Source organism: Macrobrachium nipponense, chromosome 42, assembly GCF_015104395.2.
Source record: "Macrobrachium nipponense isolate FS-2020 chromosome 42, ASM1510439v2, whole genome shotgun sequence".
NCBI classification, from domain to species: domain Eukaryota; kingdom Metazoa; phylum Arthropoda; class Malacostraca; order Decapoda; family Palaemonidae; genus Macrobrachium; species Macrobrachium nipponense.
In genome coordinates, this window is record NC_061103.1 from 44,286,597 (window position 1) to 44,309,209 (window position 22,613).

The 22,613-nt window shown below is 36.1% G+C and overlaps 1 protein-coding gene across 4 annotated transcripts in view; it reads left to right on the plus strand.

Moving 5' to 3' along the window:
• Positions 1-861: 861 nt before the first annotated feature.
• LOC135213176 (UDP-glucose 6-dehydrogenase-like) overlaps positions 862-22,613 on the plus strand; it is a 46,620-nt gene continuing 24,868 nt past the window's right edge. For 2 of the 4 annotated variants that reach the window (XM_064247133.1, XM_064247136.1), the window contains exons 1-3: positions 17,873-17,991; positions 21,086-21,252; positions 22,375-22,512. In XM_064247133.1, coding sequence (XP_064103203.1) covers positions 21,094-21,252; positions 22,375-22,512 — 297 coding nt within the window. In that variant the 5' untranslated portion in view covers positions 17,873-17,991; positions 21,086-21,093. Of the gene's footprint in view, positions 982-12,085; positions 12,254-17,872; positions 17,992-21,085; positions 21,253-22,374; positions 22,513-22,613 lie in introns of those variants that run through there. The other 2 variants (XM_064247134.1, XM_064247135.1) reach the window with 2 other exon arrangements.

A 22,613-nucleotide genomic window follows, 5' to 3' on the forward strand; every position in this document is an offset into this window, starting at 1 on the left:
ATTTTAAACTAGACATCCTACTGTAGCGATTTCTGTAACTTTTTAAAGATCTGCTTTCTTGTCTCCAACCTGCCAGCCAAGCATTTTACACATCTCTTTCTGCTGCTTCTCACACTTATCTTAATTCTGAACTTTAAATTCTGTCCTGCTGGCAAATGTGGAAAAAAAACAAGCACAACAGCTTGTATCTCGGGAAATATTTGGGGAGGTAGCTGATGCTGACTTAAATTTTTTTACCCGCTCGTGGGAAGTATATATACATGATGCACTGAAGTGACAGGACACATCAAAACGTTAATGAAAGTTTTAGAGATGTTACATCACTACAGTGGAAGTGCAGAAACACTGACATCATTCGCTGACAACGTGAAAATTAACATCATAAAATTGGAAGTATCTTGAAGATACTAAGACGAGTATTTTGAGGTTGAACAGGGATACGGTATGTTAAAGAGTACGAATGTATCCTCTCCGTATATCACTGTGTGAACAGAGCCACATGCACATGAAAAGTGATAAATTGCAGATGGCGCACTCTGTTCCAAAGGCTAATCATTTTTACAGTTTCATGTGGTGATATGCAGGCAGTAGTAGTAATAGTTGGCAATGACATTCTTGCTAATCCCAGACTATCTCTAAAAAAAGAAAAAAATTACAGATATATATACCCTTATTTCTACAAGGCTAGTAATTTTTATCGAGTTTCATGTGGTGATACGCAGGCAGTAGTAGTTTGTATTGGCTTAAATTGAGCTAAATACCCAAAATATCAATGAAATTAGAGACTTACTGATAACCTGGCTCGTCACTTTACTGATGCATTCTGCGTATTTAGGTGCACGGCGTCATCCTGAAACTTAAGACTTATAAAAGGCGGAAAATGTTTAATGTTGAGGTCAGTGACCATACCACCGCGTTGAAAGGACCGCTTCTCGAGATAACTGGAGTACTTTGCTGAATTGCGGGAGTGCGTGAAGGAAGGTACGTGGGAAACCACAAATTCAAGGGTGCACTAAAGATAGACCAATGTTGCAGGTACTGGACCCGTGCACTTAGAGGTGGTTACATTTACTGCTATAATGAAATCCATATGACACGTGCATCCTGTGGTTGTAGTGATGAAATGATGGAGGTGGGAGTACAGGACAGATATGAAAGACATAATTATGGTAAACAATGCATTAGGACGAAGGAGGACTTATGGTTGTGACACCGGAAATTCACTTGAGCCGACACACACATCAGAAAAAGCTTTATTCCTCATTTGCATAATGTCTTAATGGGGCGATTGAGACCAATAACACAAGAAAAATCATGTTGAGAAAAGTCTCCTGACAATCATAAACAGCTTTTACATCAACTCCCACATAGTACAGTAAGTTCCAGAAGTGAAGCGACAAATCTCAGAATTGATCGTACTTCTATAGAAACTCATGGGGTTGCCAGTTAGTATATTTTATTCCAATTATTGTCTTCCTATTTATCTGATAATACGTATCAGTGATTAACTGTATAAGCGCACAAAGTATTTCCCCAGTGAATGATCAATGTTAGTTCAGTAATTGTTTATTAATAGAAAAAAAAAATTCCCCAAAGAAACATCTGCGGCTTCCAAAGTGTGATATGAAGTGTTCGCCATAGAGTGGCAGCAGGAACCGTATGCATATGCATTGGCCTAATATTTGTAAATTAACTTTCTACTTTTATAGCGTTATATCGAAAGTTATTATGATTTCTTTTGATAAAGCACAGAGAAGTTTAGCATCTGATTAAATGAAATATAAATAAGACAAGTTGGTGATAAAAAAAAAAAAAAAAAAAAAAAAAACGAAATCCAAGTTATGTGCGCGTTTAGCGTTGGTTACATGGTTAGGCCTATTTCAAGAATCAAGGAAATATATTTTCCAGCTTGTTAGTTTATAATTTCATGGAATTTCTCGATTGTGCAAATTTTTGCATGCGGAATTGCGTTCAGGGTCGCACCAAACAAGTATTTTCGTAGGTTTCCACTTTTTTTTTTCAGTGCATAAGTGAGACTATTCTTGTCCATACGATCCGGAGTGTGAATATGCTTGGCGAGCATTATTTTAATTCGAGTATCCCCTGTTGTATGCTCTCTCTCTCTCTCTCTCTCTCTCTCGTCTCTCTCTCTCTCTCTCGTTCTCATGGACGTTTTTATCTATCAGGAATAACCAGAGGCCTGTTTTAAGAATCGAGCACTAGGCCTATTGGTCATGCTCGGGTGCTTACCTTTATATATATATATATATTATATATATTATAATATATATATATATAATATATAATTCTATTATATATATATATTTATATATCTATATATATATATATATATATTTATATATATATAATCCCAAAAACTCATAAATTTCTGTTATGCAATTATACTTGACTGGATCGAACTGATTACTGGTTGTCAGTGGAAATATGAATTTGGGTGATATCACTCCCTTATGATACGCCCACTTACGCAAATACAGTCTTTAAATTTCACGGTTGGGATATGATTCGAAGATTTGAGGTAATAGGTTGAAGTGAAAAAGGTGGAGTTAGTATTGTGGGTAGAGGTAGAGGTAGAGGGGGAAGGGGTTGTTGGGGTCTGTCGTCTCCCTACTTAACCAGATGGTGATTTTACGGGTGTTCTGGTTGCTTGCGACCGACTTTCTTATTTTTTATATATCGAGTCTGTTTCCCAGGTGCAAGGACAGGTCCTGGTGTCGGTCCTGAAGGTTCTATCTTTGCCTAAATAACAGACAGTGGCCCTGCATTGTAAGCCTTGCAATGCCCGGAACTAGGCCTAGTCAGTAGTCACCTGAAGGTAGCAGCAGAGGTTAGAGCCTTTCTCGAGGATGGTGTTTTATGCTCGGTCCTAGAAGCAAGAATCAGATCTACCAACCACCCCTAACTTCTAATTGAATCTAGGTGCATTCATGGTTGATTATGTTTAATGTCGCAGAGATTTTCCCTTCACATTCTATTGATACTTGCATGGTTTTATGCATCTTCGCTAAAATAATTGATAATACACTATAATATTAAATATTTGTTTCCACATTGCTCGAAATATACATTGGTAATGTTGGTAATTCTGTGTTGAACGAGAATTTCAAATTGTTTCGTTTCTATAGTTTGAAGTAATTGCTATACTTTAAAATAATTACTATTACCGTAATTTTTTCTTATGATTGTTATAAATATCATAGATTTGATATTTGTGCATCATATGTTAGCTTTATTTTGCTTGATAGAGCTTTCACTGTAGAACAAAAATATATTTTTCAGCTACGAGTTGTAGTTGCCAGTTAGTGAATTTCGAACGAAATTCTCTGAAATTTGTCGCTTCAGTTTTGGAACTTACTGTACATGAACGGTAATTTGCAACAGAACAAGGAAGACAATACTTAAAGTTGGAATTTGAAAATAACTATGAGTAAACGATACAAAAATGTGAGGTCGATAAACGCACAGTTTAATCAGCACTGGGAGGATACACTAACCATATACATTGTCAGCAGCAGAAAGTATATTGTCATACGCATTTTCGAGATATTGAGTCGCAGCTTTCATTGCTAAGTTGCTTGCAAATGCAGTTTAGTTGTTCTTGACTTTGTATACTGCTTTGAGATTGGTTTATCAGTACGTACTGTAGAACTGACTCAACTTGGGTCTTGAGTGCCTTCAGTAATGTTATATTAACTATTTTAACACTGACGTTTTGGTCTTTTGTACCATCTATATGTAATAATTTTTCCTTTTGCACAAATCCCTCACGCGACGCACTGTAGGCATTACTTCAAGGTTCTATGCGGCGACCTCTCAACCCCTAGCTGCAACCCCTTGTGTTCATTTGACTGTACCTCCTTTCATATTCTCTTTCCTCCATCTTACTGTCCACCCTCTCCTAACAATCCTTTCATAGTGCAACTGCTTTGAGGTTTTCCTCCTGTTACACCTTTCAAACCTTTTTTGCTGTCAATTTCCGTTTCAGCGCTGAATGACCTCATAGTTCCCAGCTGTGCTGGGCCTTTGGTCTAGACTCTGTAGTCTATATTCTATTATAGGCTTTACACAACGCTGTATGACCGGCCTTAGGCCTAAATCAGTGCCATACTCTCTCTAAACTCAATATTCTGTTCTATTCTCTATTCTGATCTTTACACAACTGTGTGACTGACTGTATACAGCATCGCCATTTTCCACTGAAGAAGAAAAACGCCAAAGTGGCGTGATCGGTATGGTCTTTTCCTGCCACCTCGGGGGCCGCAAGTTCGATTCTCGAGATGTGCGTTCTTGGTGACAGAAGTTCACTCTCGATGAGGTTCGGATGTCACGTAAAGCCGTTGGTCCCGTTGCTGAATAACCACTGGTTCCATGCAACGTAAAAACACCACACAAACAAACACACTGAAGAAGAGACGTGGCTTCTCGAAATTGTAGTAGTATGTGAAAACTTTTATTTTATCGAACCAACAGGTGTTGGTACGTATTTGTAAGAAAATATTGTTGCACTATACAGCGAAGTACAGCCAATGATTATCTTTGCCTCCTCCGCTCCCCGTTTTTATTACTCAACACTTGTGAATCAGATAGGAAATACAGGAACTATTAATATCATTTTATATATTAATCAAAAGGTACAGAGTTTGTGGCATCTGGCTTATTGTTCGAATGTCTAAAACTAAAATTTTGGAAATGTCAACGAACTTTCAGGAACAGAAGCTAGCGATGTGGTGCTTCGTGAAATTCTCAGAAATAATTAAGTTTTTTCCCATAGTTCAAATTTGGGATGTGATTAATATTCCATTCTTGAAATATACCACAAGGCATATGTATATAAAGCTGGCAGTAATCTAGAAAACTCACTGAGTCTCATGTAACAGAAATTTTACCTAAACGGGAAATTATCTGCCTTGTAGACTATACTCTATAGTACGAGATAATGAAGGAATTATTCCATAGTGAAGGTAAATGTATTAGCGTGACTTGAGTAGCTGGTCACTTTCTGAGCAATTAAAATATGTCTGAGAGGGAGAATTTGCGAGAAAATCATGGCTAGTACTAAGTGCAGTTCGATGCCACGAGAGAAAGTATACAGTAATTTGAAATGACGCTCACGGCAACTACATTGATGACAATAATATGGTGTTTGTATTCTGGTGCATTTGTCAATTTTCTAATGGCGGAAACACCTGTTCAGCAACAGGTGTAGAGAGAACGTGAGGGATGTTTCGTAATTCTTTTCTAATATTGTTGGATGTTCCGCCGTCATCAAGTTTCAATTTATCTCTCACTTGTGTACCTATACGTCCCCTTTCCTTTAAATTTTTGCTTTTATAGTTTTCTAGTCATAGTTTGTAGTTAACACGTCTCATATAAAGCAGGATTAATAGGTGAAAAGCCTCCTGTGCTATATATAGGTCTAGGACAAACCGCTCATACATTAGGTCTGGTGACGTAGATAAGAATATAGTATTTAAACGCCTCGCATGAATACTATATATTCTATTGGTACATATTATATGCTAAAAGAACGAATTTGTGGATTGGTTCAAGTTAGCCTAGCTTTAAGTAGGCAGATTCATTTTAAAATGCCTTCCACGAGAATGATTTTACTATAGTTTTTTTTTTCCATGACCTAATTATTATTACATTCGAAACCGTTGACTAGGAGATACTTGTACGTAAACATATAACATTTATTATTGATCTAGATCCAAATGAACGGACTTGAACTTCATACCAAGCTAATACACACTTTTGAAGGAGAGTGATGAGTTCCAGGTGTTTGAAAAGTCTCAGTGTTGCAATTCCTATTTATTCACGTTCTCGTTAATCCCTTATTAAACCCAAGGTATATATTATATATACCTTGATTAAACGTAACTTACATACTAGGAAAACATTCGAGATCCTAATTGCAGGCGATGACTCACTTAATTATGAATGGCATGATTCAAGTGCTGGTAAGATATTCATGCAATACTGTGTGAATTGTTTTCGTATAGCTTGGTGTGATAATTAATTTGTATTTAGTGCATCTAAAAAAAGGAACTAATGTTGTTAGAGAGAGAGAGAGAGAGAGAGAGAGAGAGAGAGAGAGAGAGAGAGAGAGAGAGACTTGAATGGCATTCTTTGATGACAAAATATTCCAGTGTGAATAAGGCAACATTTGGACACCATGAGAGAGAGAGAGAGAGAGAGAGAGAGAGAGAGAGACCTTACCTTACCTTACCTTACATCTTGTTCGGGTTGCCCCAGGTCCCTCAGTGTGAGGCACCTCTAATGTCTACCAGAGAGTTGCTAGTACATCTTCCGGTATATTTTGCATCTTCCAATCTTGGATGGTCTGGGATGCAGTTTAGATATTTGTCGAGCTTATTCTTAAACACATCTACGCTCACTCCTGATATATTCCTCAGATGAGCTGGCAACGCATTGAATAGACGCTGCATTATCGATGCTGGTGCGTAGTGGATTAATGTCCTGTGTGCTTTCCTTATTTTTCCTGGTATAGTTTTGGGCACTATTAATCTACCTCTGCTTGCTCTTTCTGATATTTTTAGTTCCATGATATTTTCTGCTATTCCTTCTATCTGTTTCCATGCCTGAATTATCATGTAGCGTTCTCTTCTCCTTTCCCAGGAGTCTAGGTCCTTAACTTCTTCTATTCTAGCTGTAAAGGACCTTTGTACACTCTCTATTTGTGCAATATCCTTTTGATAGTGTGGGTACCATATCATATTGCAATATTCAAGTGGACTACGAACATATGTTTTATAAAGCATAATCATGTGTTCAGCTTTTCTTGTTTTGAAGTGCCGTAACAACATTTCCATTTTTGCTTTACATTTTGCCAACAAAGTTGCTATTTGATCATTGCATAACATGTTCCTATTCATCATCACACCAAGGTCTTTAACTCCTTCCTTATTTGTGATTGTCTCATTATTAGGTCCCCTATATGCATATAGCTTTCCTTCTCTGTCTCCATAATTTATTGATTCAAATTTATCAGAGTTAAATACCATCCTATTTACCTCTGCCCAATCATATACTTTGTTAAGGTCTCTTTGTAGAGCGTTCCTATCTTCATCACAAGTAATTTCTCTACTTATTCTTGTGTCATCAGCGAAACTACTCACTACCGAATCCTTAACATTACTATCTATGTCTTCAATCATAATAACAAACAATATTGCAGCTAGCACCGTACCTTGTGGCACACCGGATATTACCTTGGTTTCATCCGATTTCTCATCGTTTGCAATAACTATCTGTTTTCTGTTGTGTAAAAATTCTTTTAACCATCTTCCTACTTTATCTACGATATTGTGTTTTCTAATTTTCTTTGCTAATATATTATGGTCTACTTTGTCAAAAGCTTTTGCAAAGTCTAGATAAACCACATCTGTTTCATTTCCGCTTTTCATATTTTTGAATATGTTCTCACGGTGGACTAACAGTTGGGTTTGTGTACTTTTTCCGGGTACGAAACCGTGTTGTCCAATATTAAACAAATTATTTTTTATTAAATGTTTCATAATATTTTTCTTCATTACCCTTTCATACACTTTCATAATATGTGATGTTAGACTCACAGGCCTATAATTACTTGCCTCTAGTCTTGATCCACTTTTGAAAGTAGGGGTGATATATGCTAATTTGTGCTCATCATAAATCTTGCCTGTATCTACACTTTGTCTTAATAATATTGCAAGTGGCTTTGCGATAGAATGAACTACTTTCTTTAACAAAATAGCAGGGACTCCATCCGGCCCTGCAGCAGTTCCATTTTTAATTTCATTAATTGCCTGCACAATATCAGCTTCATTAATTTCTATGTCAGCTAAATATTCACTATTTTCTTCCCTTACTTCTATATCATTATCTTCATTATCTATTCTAGGGGTGAATTCTCTCTTATATCGTTCTGCCAGTATGTTGCAAATTTCCTTTTTTTCATTCGTTAATCTCCCTTCAATTCTCAGAGGGCCTATTTCTATTCTTCTTTTATTCATCTTCTTCGCATATGAGTATAATAGTTTGGGGTTTTGCTTGATATTTAATAGGGTTTTTTCTTCCAAGTCCCGTTTTTCATTTTCTTTTGATTGTATAATCTTTTGTTCTGCATTTTCTATCTTACTTTTTAGTTCTATAACTTTCCATGCATTTTTTTCTTTTGCAAGACCTTTTTTCCACTTTCTGATTTTCTGGAACAAGATCCTTCTGTCTCTTGGTATGCATGAATGATGTTTACTTTTCTTCTTCGGTATATATTTTTCCACTATTTTCTCCAATATTTTATATAATATCTCCGTATTTACCCTTATGTCATCACTTACGAAAATGTTATCCCAATCTTTGTTTAATTCTTCATTAATTTCTGACCATTTTATATTTTTACTGTAGAAGTTGTGTATTTTCCATATCCTTCCCACTTTTTCATTTCTTGCTTATCTCTATTTTCACTTGCTTTGGAATGAACTGTTAATTCTATGACATTATGGTCTGAAATACTCGCATTATAAACTATTATTTCTTTAACATAATTCATCTCGTTCACAAATACTAGGTCTAAAGTATTTTCCTTTCTTGTTGGCAGGTGATTTATTTGTTGAATGTTGTATTCTAGTAGCATATCTAATAGCTTTTCAAATTGCCTCTTATCTTCTGCACTACTATTACTCTCTTTTTTATATGTATAAGTACAACCACAATCTCCTATTCGTTCTTTCCATTCTACGAAAGGAAAGTTGAAGTCACCAGATAGGAGAATAGTCCAGTCCTTGTGATTTCTACATATATCATCCAATTTTTCAATTATTAAGTCAAACTCTTTAGTATTAGGAGGTCTATATATTACTATGTTCATCAATTTTTCAGATTCAAATTCTACCGCTATTAGTTCACATTCTGAGTTACTATATTTCTCATATATTTTTCCTTGTTTTTTGTCTTTCCCATATATTGCGGTTCCCCCTTGATTCCTATTTTTTCTATCTGATCTATAAGTTTGGAACCCTTTTATTTGATCATCATTCCCAGTCTCTTGGGAATACCAGGTTTCACTTATATTCATTATATCTATTTTCTTTTCATTTTGGGTTAGTTCTTCTAAGTACTCTATTTTTCTTTTTGAGTTACTCGTAACTAAACCCTGCGCATTCATCACTATGATGGTTTGCGTGTTTTCTCCTTCATTTAATAATGGTAGTAATAAGGATTTTCCCATGTCTCTTTCCTGTTCTGGTATGTTGTTCTTTTTTTCATTTCCAGAAATTCTGACATTAAAAAATCCAACTTTTCCATAATATTTGATCTTCCTTCATCATAATTATTCATTTTGTGTCTGAATCTGCAATTTTCTCCGTTTCTGCAATATCCTCTTGCATAATAAATACAGTTATTATCTCTTGAGTAGAATTTCGGAGCTGATGCTTTGAAATTTTTTGCTGACACCTCTGCATATCTCATTGGTGGTTTGCTTTTCTCTTTTACCTGATATTCTTGATTTCTCTCTTTATTTGTTTCTTTCTTATTTTGGATTTTATTACTTGGTTGGTTATTTATTTGATTATGATTCATGGCTACAGGGTGCATATATTTGCATTTTTTGTCGAACTTACATCCTTTTCCTTCTTTTAGGTTTTTACATATTTTTGGATGCAGATCTCTGCAATCATCCCCATATCCATCTAAGTGTGCACATTTACCATATATTTCATAGTTTTGACATATATTAGGATGTTTGTAGTAACATCTTTCTCCAAATCTGCAATTCCCTCTTTTCAAAAGGTTGCAGATTTTGTCTTTCTTGTCTATTTTTTCCTCTTTCCCGTCATTGTGTAGATCTGGGTAGAGCCTCTTCGGGATTTGCTTTTCTGTTGTCATATCGTAATTTATTTCTTCGTAGTATGCTGCTTTATTGCCTCATATGTAGTATCAATGAGTATCTCTGCATCCATACTTTTATCTTGTTCTTTGTTTTCCTTATTTTTTTCTGTCATTTCATTTTTGTTTACTTCTCTTCCGTTTTCCTCTTCTTCTTTTTCTTTTCTTCTTCCTCTTCCTTCTTCTTCTTATCCTCAACTATTTGTACATTCAATCTTGATTTAATAACATTGTCTATCCATGATAGACATGTTGAACAAAAAATTCTTGTATCTTTTCTCAAATCTTGTATTACCTCAGCACACTGTGGATGGGTCGGAATGTTGCATGCAGCACATTTTCTGATTAGGTTTTGTGGATTGACTATGCTATACCAAACCTTACACAGTTTGCATGCTTTTGGCATTCTTTTTCCTAATGCATCAATTAGGATATTCACAAGATTCACCTTATTCATTTTCTTTGTCGGAATATGTTGGTTTATGTATATTTTCTTTATGAGTCTCTTGACCACTTGGATTTTATTTGGAACTTCTTCAATTATTTTCAAGATGTTTTCATTAGATTTGTTCCAGTTTGAAGGATTATATCCTTCTAATATATCTATGAATGCTTTTGTATCTTTTTGGTTAGGACTGTTGCTGATTTCATAGATGAGAAATGCCAGTTCCCTTCCTGCTACCTCATCGTATTGCGAATCTGCTAAACACGCCAAATTACGCCACCTCTTCCCGCAGTTGGAACTTACTGCCATCTTGTTCTGATTTATAGTATTACACTTGATAAACTAACTTAGAAGACGCTTTATCCTACTATTTTCACACTAATCTTATCACCGATAGTTCACGAACACTTCTAGATATTTCTCAAATTCTAGTCGTATGTTAAACTTGTGATATCTGTTGATTAATCTGACTTCACGCGGGTACGTCTCACCAAGCAAGATGGCTACTACGAGAGAGTAGAGAGAGAGAGAGAGAGAATCCTCTGGCCAATACTGACGAGATCACTCATATGATTATAAACAAGATACCAGCGAGTGTAATATTACACCAATCGTATATTGTAATCCACCACTGAGTAACATTTAAGCAAACTCACGGTACTATACTTGTCCGAGGAAATAGTTCGATATATACAAAATGAAAATTAGAAAAATGACAAATTGGAGAAGTTAGATAGCTAAGAAGAAGAAGAATAAGAAGAAGAAGAAGAAGAAGATGATGATGAAGAAGAAACACTAAAGAGAATAACCCCGGTACTAGACCGAGTGGGTTATACCAATCCTCTTTCGTGAGATATACGCCAAGTGAGTTTCCATTACAATAAGACTCTTTAACGCCAACGTACAGCATATATTAAAGAAGAAGAAGAAGAAGAAGAAGAAGAAGAAGAAGAAGAAGAAGACGTAAACTGAAGCTTGATGTCGTCTACTAAAACCTCCTACTTAAGTTACGCTATAAGTCTTCCCATAAGAAGAAGAAGAAAAAACACTGGCAGCTGCTGCATATCACAAAATATGTTATGCGTCTAGAGTTCGGACCTACATATGATTCTCGTCATGCACAGAGCAACCTTTATACTTCGGCTAGGAGACTCAGAGAATGTGATATTCTTTGAATATTGTAAAGTTGATGACGCACAAGCGAAGGATAACGTTATAATCGTATTTCCACATTCTTTAACCTCACTGAAATACAAACACCATTTAAATATCTTGGGTTGTGGGGTGTGAATTTTGAATATTTTTTTCTCAGATACAAGTGTGCAAGTTGTTTGCCATTATTGTCATGCTTTTGTCAGTTCTTGGCATTCCTTTTTCATGCTTTTGCCTCTGTATGTGCCCAAAAAATAATATTACGTTTCACGTTCAAATATACCCTTCATGTATACTTATTACTATTATAATTATCACTTGTAAGAAACAATACACTACCACGCGTATAATCCCCATGTTAGCTCTTTTGTCAGTCATTTTTTATATATATACCAATAAATATTTATCTAATCTGATACGCACTTGCAAGTAACAATACACCATTGTATGTTTCGTACCCCAGTTAACATCTTTGTCGTTTCATATATAGAAATAGATATTCATTTATCTAATCTGATTTTTATACTATTTTCTTGTTCCTGTGACTCATATAACCTCACACTTCTTGTCTTTGATTAGGTAATGGTGGATATTGGCATTACTGATTAATGTGCGCGACGAAGCCAAGAGAATGGAGGTTGCATTGCAGTCGATAATTTCTCGACAACGATGACTCATGTAATATCCTGAGAAGTGATATTATATCCTATGTGGTGGAGATGAGTTTATCCACGTTGGAGTAACCGGGTAATATTTGACGAATATATTTTAATGATATTTCTTGTTTGTCATCAAGTCAGTCGAAACGAATAGGATTAATCTGCTACTAAAATACACACACACACACACACACACACACACACACACACACACACTGAGGAAGCATCTGCAGTAGGGATTCAAACCATAATTGATCAGGCAACAAATGAAGCAAACTGCAATAGGCATAGCCAGGGGTGACGGCCAAGTGGTGGAGGCACATTCATCAAAACGGCAACATTGGATGTAATTTTTTAAAATTTTCATTGTCATCGTCTGTTCTGTGAAATCTAATAGGTGTGTTATTAACACACACACACACACACACACACACACACACACACAAACACACACGCACCTAAGAAGCAAATCAAGCAAACTGTTAAACTGGTTGCAATGGCATAGCTTAATTTTGTATGAATGAAGCTCTAAAACCGTCAAAGTCATGTGTCGGTTATTTTGCAATCCATATAAATGCGGTACGTCTCCTCAGTGAATGGCGAGTTTTAAAACCGTGTTGCATACTGATATATCCTTCATAGATGTGAGGACAATAATTATTTTGTGAAAAGGATCAATTACCTTTTAACCCGAACGTATGATTAGGACCACGTACCTACAGTTCCACCAACTACTGTGTTGGCACCATCAACTTATTTGAACCATTAGGACTCAGTAAGTGCATTAGGTGTTGTGATAGACATTATTCGTTAATTATCTAAAATTTATATGATAAAACTTTTGTAAAACCTCTTCATTCATATAACAAACAGCTTATGAATGCATTGTACGCGTGTTGAGAGTAGGCCTAAGGCCGGCCGGACGTAAGGCCATATGTTAGACCATTGAGACACTGCTTCCTTACTTGATAAATTAACTATTTACAATAAGACATTTTCATCGTTTCATCATATCTGGGAATATCCTCGTAGTGAATCTCGAGTCCCAAAGCTTCACATTGATTCGTCAATGTTGTTCAATAATTCGATCGACCACCATATCCTCGTAACTGGGTCAAGTGCTCAACGAGTGGACGATCTATGAAATCAATACTTTTTTAAAGCTACAGATTTATGATAAAACAACCACAAACTGAACACATTTATATAAGAGCAAAATCAAGCAAATTCCACTTGTAAATAACATTCTGACTTACGGAAACGACGAAACTTTAAGGATAGAAATATACCGTCGAGCCACAACAGCCTGAAACGTCAAAAGGGTCTGTGATACGAGTTTTCAGGTGACGCGATAGTTAATTGTCCTTCACACTTGCACGTCTCATATTATACGGCGATCTGATAAAAGTCGCCGAACAAAATAATCTTTACGAACCATTCACATATTTCAGGTTTATTTGTGATTCTGTGTAAATGTTGGTAGAATACAAGATCAACATATGTTGAAAGAGGGTCTAAAACTACATTCTCACCGAAAGGCAACGATGGGTAGACTTCATAAGATACCGGAAATTTCTATGATTGCAAAATAGTACAATTTCATATCGAAGAATTTTAATATCATTTCCAAGCTGGAATTATTTGTATCGTAGGCCTATATGTTTCCCTTTCGGTAACAACAGACGCATAGTATACGTATTTCCCTTCTGTGATATCAAAAGCATAAAGGAGTTATCAAGGAAGGAATGCGGCAATTATCACCCGAGGAAAGAGTTATTACTTATCTAAATCCAATTAAATTTGGTGATTACGTCATGAGTATATGGCGTCTGCGCACGATATCACTTAACGCGGATTGTAGACACGCCTATATAAATACATATAGAAAATTATTTAAACACACACACATATATATATATATATATATATATATATATATATATATATATATATATATATATATATATATATATATATATATAATTTACACACACACACACACACACACACACACACATATATATATATATATATATATATATATTATATATATATATATATATATATATATATACGTCCTTTTTACCACAACTATAATAACCTTAAAACACTCCTGAATGGTCAAAGTCACAAATATTCATATATTCCGGCGTCACGTCAAATATGCCATATGCCATATCGCTTAGGCTAATCTCTGAAACACCTGTCAATTAGAATCAGTCGTCCCTGGAAACTGGGCTAACGCTTACGATTGACAATGAATTAGGCGGTACTTTGTGTCTTTTTCTTGCTATGTGACGATACAAGTGTCTTAGATAACGGGAAGCGATATCATAGAACTATATGTCTCTGGCGTAACCACTCCTAGTACGCCTCTGGAGTAACTACTCCTAGTATTAAACATGTATTTCTGACGTAACCACTCCTAGTATACCTCTGGATAACTGTTCCTAGTATTACATATTATGTACGTCTAGCGTAACCATTCCTGATTCTGTATAACCTCTGGGGTAGCTATTCCTAGTATACTATGTACCAATGGCGTAACCATTCCTAGTTCTATGTACCTCTGGCGTGTAACCATTCTTATTGGCTACTACATACGCCGAATAGCTCCTAGAACTGTGTACCGTTGGCGTAACCATTCCTGGTTCTATCCTATGTGCTATACGTAACGAAAGCTAAAGTCACCATTACATAAGACTAACAATACCCGCCTAAATTAAAGTATCTAGGTGACAAATCATTTTTAAACAACACGTCGTTAAAGGGAAACTCTTCCTCTTTCACTCTCCCTACTCAGAAATCGAGAGTTTATCTCTCTCTCTCTCTCTCTCTCTCTCTCTCTCTCTCTCTCTCTGCCTTTTGCCTTCTCAAGGGCACAGTGAAGGTCTGCTAGAGGCGTTGGCGTGTGGTTCCACCCGAAGGTGAACTCTCTTGAGATTCAGTACGGTGACGTTTTCTTTCACTTGGGGGTCATTGTCCTTCGTGGGACTTTCACGCTATGGGTCACTGTCATTCATAGAGCTTTCCAGCTGTCAGTCAGTGTCCTTCATAGTGCATTCCAGGTTTCCAGTCAGTGGTTATAAGTATCTGGGTATACGACGTCATCTCTCTCTCTGTGTGGTTCTCTCCCGGGAGGGGACAGAGCCTGGGGCAACATGACTCAGATCTTTTCCAAGCGCCTTGTCTGCCTCCCAGGGCGGCGTTCACACACACACACACACACACACACACACAAACGCAGAGTACTATTCCATTGGCCTAAAAATTTTTAAGGTTCCCAGTTTCCCAGTATTTTATGCGTTGCTGAATAACCACTGGTTCCATGCAACGTAAAAACACCATACAAACAAACAGTATTGTATGACGTCGAAATAGTCACTCTTTATACATATTTACGTCTTCTTCATGCTTATTCGTTCTCTCTTCCTTTCTCTCTTTATCTTTCAATTTAAATATTGCCTGTTCTTGTTGCTAATATATATATAAATGATGCTTTTTTTCAATTCCTTCCACCCTTTAGGGTGAATGAAAACAATATAACTTCTCTCATAAATAACTCCACTTTTACCAAAATTCAGTCCAATTTCTGTTCTTCTTCTCCCATTTCTTCGACTTTTTTCCTCCTTCGTCTATGGCTACGTAATTCTCATCCATCTCTTCCTCTCGCTGGTCAACTCCCTTCCCTCCTCCCCCGCCCACTCCACTGACAAAGTCCTGTTGTCACCTAGACCGTGGTTGTCATTATGGTAACATGTTATCGGTGTGGTGGACCGCTTCCTGCCTCTTGACTCTGTTTCCTCGTGAGAGTCCTAAGCTGGTACGATCATATAAATGCTTCTACTTACAGTTAACTTTTGATTGAATTGACCACTTCACGAGAGATTTCCCCCATCTAAACTTTACTAGTAACAGTCTGTTTACACAATATCTGAAATGTTGTTTTCTGTTGTTCCTCATTTTGCTCGGTGGCGGTGTTTTCGTTATATTTAATTTTTATCAGATGTACTTTTTAAGTCAATATTAGGTCATACCCTGTCTTTGTGTCGTTTTTTTTTTTTTGTATATTCTTCCCTATCATCATCATTATCTTTACACTATCAGTCATAGTTCATATTCTTGAATAAGGTGCTCTTCTATGATCTATTCTCGAATAGTTTTGTCTGCTGTTATTTCTTGAATATCTTCGTATGATTTTATAATTTACAAGATTAATTATAGTTCAATATTTTGTTGTAAATCACAATGCATTTAAAAAATGTGAATAAACGTAAATCTGAAGGTAGAATATCACAGGTTCTACTTAAGAGAGAAAAAAGTTGTAATATCAAAGCAGAAGACAAAAATTATGAAACTAATATTAAGACTTCACCACAGACGAGGAAGAAATCTTCAATGCCTGTACTGAAGCCTTAGGCTATGAAGGCCAGACATTTTAGAATTAGTAATGTAGATGCATATGCAAAGTTTCACATTCCAATAATCCGTAAGTTGAAATGTCAACAGCACATTTAGAGATTGTCTATATCACCTTCATAGTTATTCAGATAGTTGCTGCATATCATTGTATTTGTTTGGGATGGTCTATTGGAATGTGCAGTTTTTCTTATGCATCTACATTGTTAATTCTAAAATGTCTGGCCTTCATAGCCTACGGCTTCAGTACAGGCATTGAAAATTTCATGATTACGTGCAGCATGTTGTCTCGTATCCCCGTGTTTCTTCCTCGTCTGTGGTGAAGTCTAACATTAGTTTCATAATTTTTGTCTTCTGCTTTGATATTGCAACTTTTTTCTCTCTTATATAGAGCCTGTAATATTCTACTTACAGATTTGCGTTTATTCAATTTTTTTAACCGCACTTTCGTGATTTATAACAAAATCTTGAACTAATAAATCTTGTAAAATACCAATACTGGTTATTTTGAATAATTCTTTAAGTTACCGTTAAAAACTATTTAGGACACGTGTTTATTTTTATTTTTTTACCTTGCTGTATTGATTCTCTGTAAAGCTTAACACTTCCATGGATTTTCTTGTTTAAAATGTCCACTGTTCGTTCTTCCGTAATTTTTTTTTCAGCACAATAATTTGCAGTGTTCCAGTGTATCCTTGAGCTTTGGATATCTGTAGTTATCCACTGGTGCTGATATGTCGTTTCATTAATACTGCCTGCCCTTATTCTTAAGGTTCAATTCCAAGTTAGACTCTTCTTTACAATGCAGTGTATTTATCCTGTGATCAATGGCTCATCTTAGGTTTCCTCATTTTCTGACTGCATTCTCGTTTGTTTTCAGTAATTCCCCATGACTATTTGTTTGTATCATCTTTTACTCATTTTCTCCTGTTTTCTGTTAGCCATTTCCTATTTAATAAATGACAAATTTCTCTTTGTTTCTCTTCGCTTAGGTTATTTTCCAGGTATTTCCGTGCTCGTGGCCTTTTAATTTTTGTATGTTGTGTACGTCACCAAAATACTCAGAAGCTGATGTATAATAGGAGTACCTCTATTCCTCTGCCGTACGACCGCCGTACAAGCTCCGCCTCCCAAGGTTGGAATGCGGAATATTGCGTTAAATTCTACCTATTACAACTTTAAAGACCATATTTATATAAATACATATATAAAAACATACATACAGTTAATATTTGAATATCAAAATAAAAATAAAAATGTTTTTACTTTTACTAACGACATCTATTGGTTAAAATTTATAGCGCTTTTCGTACGGTTAAGCAGATGAAGCATGATCTCTACTATTGTTTCCCCAGTTCAACCAAGATTTGTTTACAATTCTACAGTTGCCTGTCAAACTCCGGTCAAGTAAGTCAGTCAGTGTAGCTCTGTGTCATGCGGTTTGTGGTATTTTCCCCAAATCGCGAATGCTAGCCTATATTGGTTAATTTGGGTAAAACCGGCTTAAAATAATGACTGGCAACGTAGGGATACTCAAGAAATTGAAGAAACATGAATAGTTTTCTTTTTTAATACCTAGGTAGGCTGTTGTCCCAAGCACGTGCAGTAAGGGGAGGGTTAGGGATACCTCTGCCCTTAGGAGTTAAGTATGCCAGCGTAGGATTCCTTATGCCCGCATAGGATGCCCTAAAGTTCCAGACTGGCATTCTTATATTTTACCAGACTTCCAATAGGTACTTCCCAAGGCAAGCCTTAATCTGTGTACGTACACCTCCTTGGGTTACGTTACTAGCCTATAGGGTAAACAAGCGCATTGAGTCCATCTTACTCGCGAAGACGACCCTTTTCCACTTATATTTACCTAATTGGTGGAACAACAATACAATTACATCTTTAAGCATACCATTCAAAAGATTGAAGTTTCGTCAACATAAAGTGACATATACCTAGACTAACAGTTTAGGGTACCATTTATACTAGTAGTTTTAAGACTGTCGTAGCATAGCTAGGCTACTTGTGCCTTTGCATGGCAGGCTATGTTCTAAAGTATCTCGGTAGGTTCGGTGGTTTTGTTGGTTAAATGGGTTAAACGGTGATACATCCTTCTAGGCTAGTAGTAGTAGCTATATGCCTCATGTTTAAACCAGGGTTTTTGAAACCAAGGGAAAAAGGTCTACCTATTGCCATCAAGTGCATATCTTTATGGGGTGCTGGAGAGCAAGAGCCAGTGCTAACACAATGCTTGCCGAATCTAACAAGAAATTCTCATTTTCCATGCAGAAATCAACATAAGTAATGACTGCCCTCAATTCTTTTCTTGCATTTTTTGCATCTCCCAATAATAGGCTAACAGGTGATTCTTAAAATGTAAACTCTGAAATTTTCCATGATTTAGCTAGTTGCTTGCTGTCATGCAAATCTTGTCATAAATAAGTAATGGCAGTCCCAGGTTCTGATATCGCTGCTTGCTTGTCTCTCAAAGCATGAAGAAGGAAGTCAGGGCTACTTTCTCATCTTTCTTGTGCAAGTTCTCCAGGCTGTGCTTGTGTGAACAGGGTTTACATGGGACAGGAGTCTGTCATATGATAGCCTACCTCAGGGTACCTTGGAAACCTGTGTGTGCAGATTGTGCTAACATTTGGAGTATTCCTGGTTCATCACATCAGCACTTATAGTGTTCTCCAGACCAACTACTGTATTTGGATTTAGCTGATTATAGAGGAAGACTTGGATGGCTGAATATAGATTGGCATATGCTTGTTATGTACAGGGGTGAACATGGGTCATGGTTTGCTGTTTGGTGCAAGTGGCAAAAGGCTAAGGGAGAGGCAGAGATCAATGTAGATTGGAAATGGCAGCCATACATAAGTTTATATAGGTTTGGTCCTGTCATGTATGATGGTACATCCTGAGTGAGGTGAGGTCAGGATATAACCAGTTTAAGTGGCATTTGACTAGACTACAGATGTGGTGGTAGTAGCTTAATAGGAGTGCTTTTAATGTCTTCATGAAAGAGCCAGTTACTTAATTTGGCCCAGTGTTTATTGTACTGTGGATGCTGTTGCTTGAAATATTCCTTTGCCTCCTAACATCACTAGTTTTTCCTATAATCAGACAGTGTCTTATCTGACTTTTGATTTCAGCTAATTTATTCCCATTCATTTATAATTTATGAACCACATTTTATTTGCAATCACTTAGAATGTGTTCATGGTCAGTTCTGTTTCTAATCATCTTTGTCTTAACCAGTAATGTTTTGCATCATCACTCATTCATCACATGGGGTAGGTAAGTGAGAGATATAGGTGTAGGACTGTCAACTGGTAGGTGGATTCTACATCCATGACAAAGTTAGGTTACATTAGGATATATCCCTTGTGCGCAGTATTTTAGCTGGTTTTTGTTGAATTCTTTTACCCACATGACAACACAAAGAATATACATGCATTTTTCCAAGTGGCTCTTGTGTCTTTTGTGTGTATTTCACATATTTTTGCCAGTTTTGTTGTGTGTTCACCCATAATTTTTAGACAAATATAGCTATGGGAAGACAAAAAATGGATGGTTGGTAAAAAAAAATTAAGGTAAAAACAAACAATAATATAAATAGTTACAAAGTAAATGCTTCATACCCTTAGCAAGAAATTTTGTTATATGTAATGTCATTTAATAAGTCTACACTGTGAGTGGACACACCAAAAGATTAATGGTGGCCAGTGCCAGGTTTCAGTTACCTCGTTTGAAATGTAGGTCAGTTCATTTCCTGTCATATTTGTAGGCATATTGGTAAAGGCCAGGACCAGGGTAGATGGTAGGGTTCTTAGGTTGAATTTTAGGTCATTTCATTTCCTACCTTGCCAGTAGGCCTAACTTAAAGGCACTATAGTGATTAATGTTCCTGTTAGAATATTGTATATGTGTACAAATTAAACACAGGTTGTATTTGCAATTTTTATGACACCATAACCTAGGGTAAGCAAGTGATACAGAATAAATGCACCAAATGGGTATTCTGAAATGTGTGATTCAGCCCATGTAAAAAGTTTTTTGTACAATGAAGGCTATTTAAAAATTTTAAAGTGTAATGTTATAGTATAAGGAACTCAGTTTAAACATTTTGATGCTACCTAAATAATCCTTCATTTTACATAGTTTGCCCTGTGATTATATAGGATGGTCCTTTTTCATGACAGCAGATGAAAGACTAATCAGCTGTTAGTGAGTTTTAATCTCACATATCATCAACAACCATCACTGGTACTCCTTCATACATATCACATTGGATAGTCTACCATTTTACTTTCAGTAAACTGAATGGTTGTGTTGAAAATATGACATTGGTTACACAAAGCTTACTGCATATTTACAGTATTCCTTTGGAGAAGCATGTGAGTTACTTGAAAATACAAATATCTGAAATATTTTATTGAAATGACAGAATTTTTTGTCCCGAAAAATATTTTTGCAGAGGTTTCGTTTAATCTTCCATTTTTTTTTTCAGTAGTAACGATGGTTGTCGAAAAAGTCTGCTGCATTGGAGCTGGGTATGTTGGAGGTCCAACTTGTAGCGTTATAGCTTGGAAGTGCCCCAATATTAAAGTTACAGTAGTAGATAAATCAGAATTGAGAATTAAGCAGTGGAATTCTGAGAAACTTCCCATTTATGAAGTAAGTGGTTGTTCTCCTCATTGAGGGCTTTACTTTTTTTATGATCAGTTACAGTACTTTATCACTCCAGCATCTAATGAGGTGTGCATACAGGTTTTAAGATTGTTGATATTTGTCTTGTGTTTCTCTTGAAAGTGTTATTGCAGTAATATTAGATTTTTCACTTATTTGATGACCATTTTGAGTTAAGATGTTGGTATGATATTTTTATTAGTATTATCAACTTACAAACAATTGTTAAGATAACTTAGGAGTTCCACCACAATTACAGGCAGTCCCCGGGTTACGACTGGTTCGGGTTACGACGTTCCGAGGTTAAGGCGCTTCTCAATTATATTCATCAGACATTATTTCCAGGGTTACGACGCCTATAACGCTCATCTGGCAGAGGAAATATGACACCAGAAATGAAAAATAATCAATATTTGAAGGTTTTATTGATGAAAATGCAATAAGAATGCAGTTTACATACTTTTCAATGCACCCAAAGCATTAAAAGTAAGGTTTTCTTAGGGTTTTTTACGATGTTCCGGCTTACGACGATTTTTGGCTTACGACGCGTCTCAAGAACGGAACCCCCGTCGTAACCCGGGGACTGCCTGTACATAACTAGCTTTTGAATTTTTTTTTTTTTCACTATATAAATTTTATTATGGCAGTTGTTAAACTGTCGTGTTTTTGGTAATGTGTAACTAAAAGAAACTAGGTTTGTACATGATCAATCCCGACAGCTTTCAAAACCCTAACTACGTATAGTGCACATCAATCGTAACAACATTTAATGGCCTGAAAAAGGAATGGGAAATATAGAATCGCTATACTGTTCAGAATACACATAGATTATTTGAGAAATATAAGCTCATAATTCTCTTTCTTCTCTTTCGCTGTGGAGTTTCATTTATGTAAGTGTGAATTTAATAGGATTATTATTTAAGTTGTAGTAATTATTTCATTGACTGGTACTGCAACTATGATTGTCGAAAAGCAAGGTACATTAGTTACATTTTTTATCATGTTTATATAATAGAGCTTTAATCATGTTTATTTAACAGCGCATTGTCAGTAGTATGTTTTTGTACACCAGTTTATTATTCAAATCACATTCTTTTTTCATTCAACCAGCCTGGCCTCGATAAAGTTGTGAAAGAATGCAAAGGGCGAAATCTTTTCTTCTCAACTGACATTGACTCGGCAATAAAGGAAGCCGACTTGATTTTTATCTCTGTCAACACTCCAACGAAAACCTATGGCATTGGGAAGGTGAGACATAGCATAATCTTTTTCCATTTTATGGTTTATAAGAAAGATATTAATTTGGCAACATTTTATCTGCTTGCCTTACTTTCCACGTGGTCCTCACG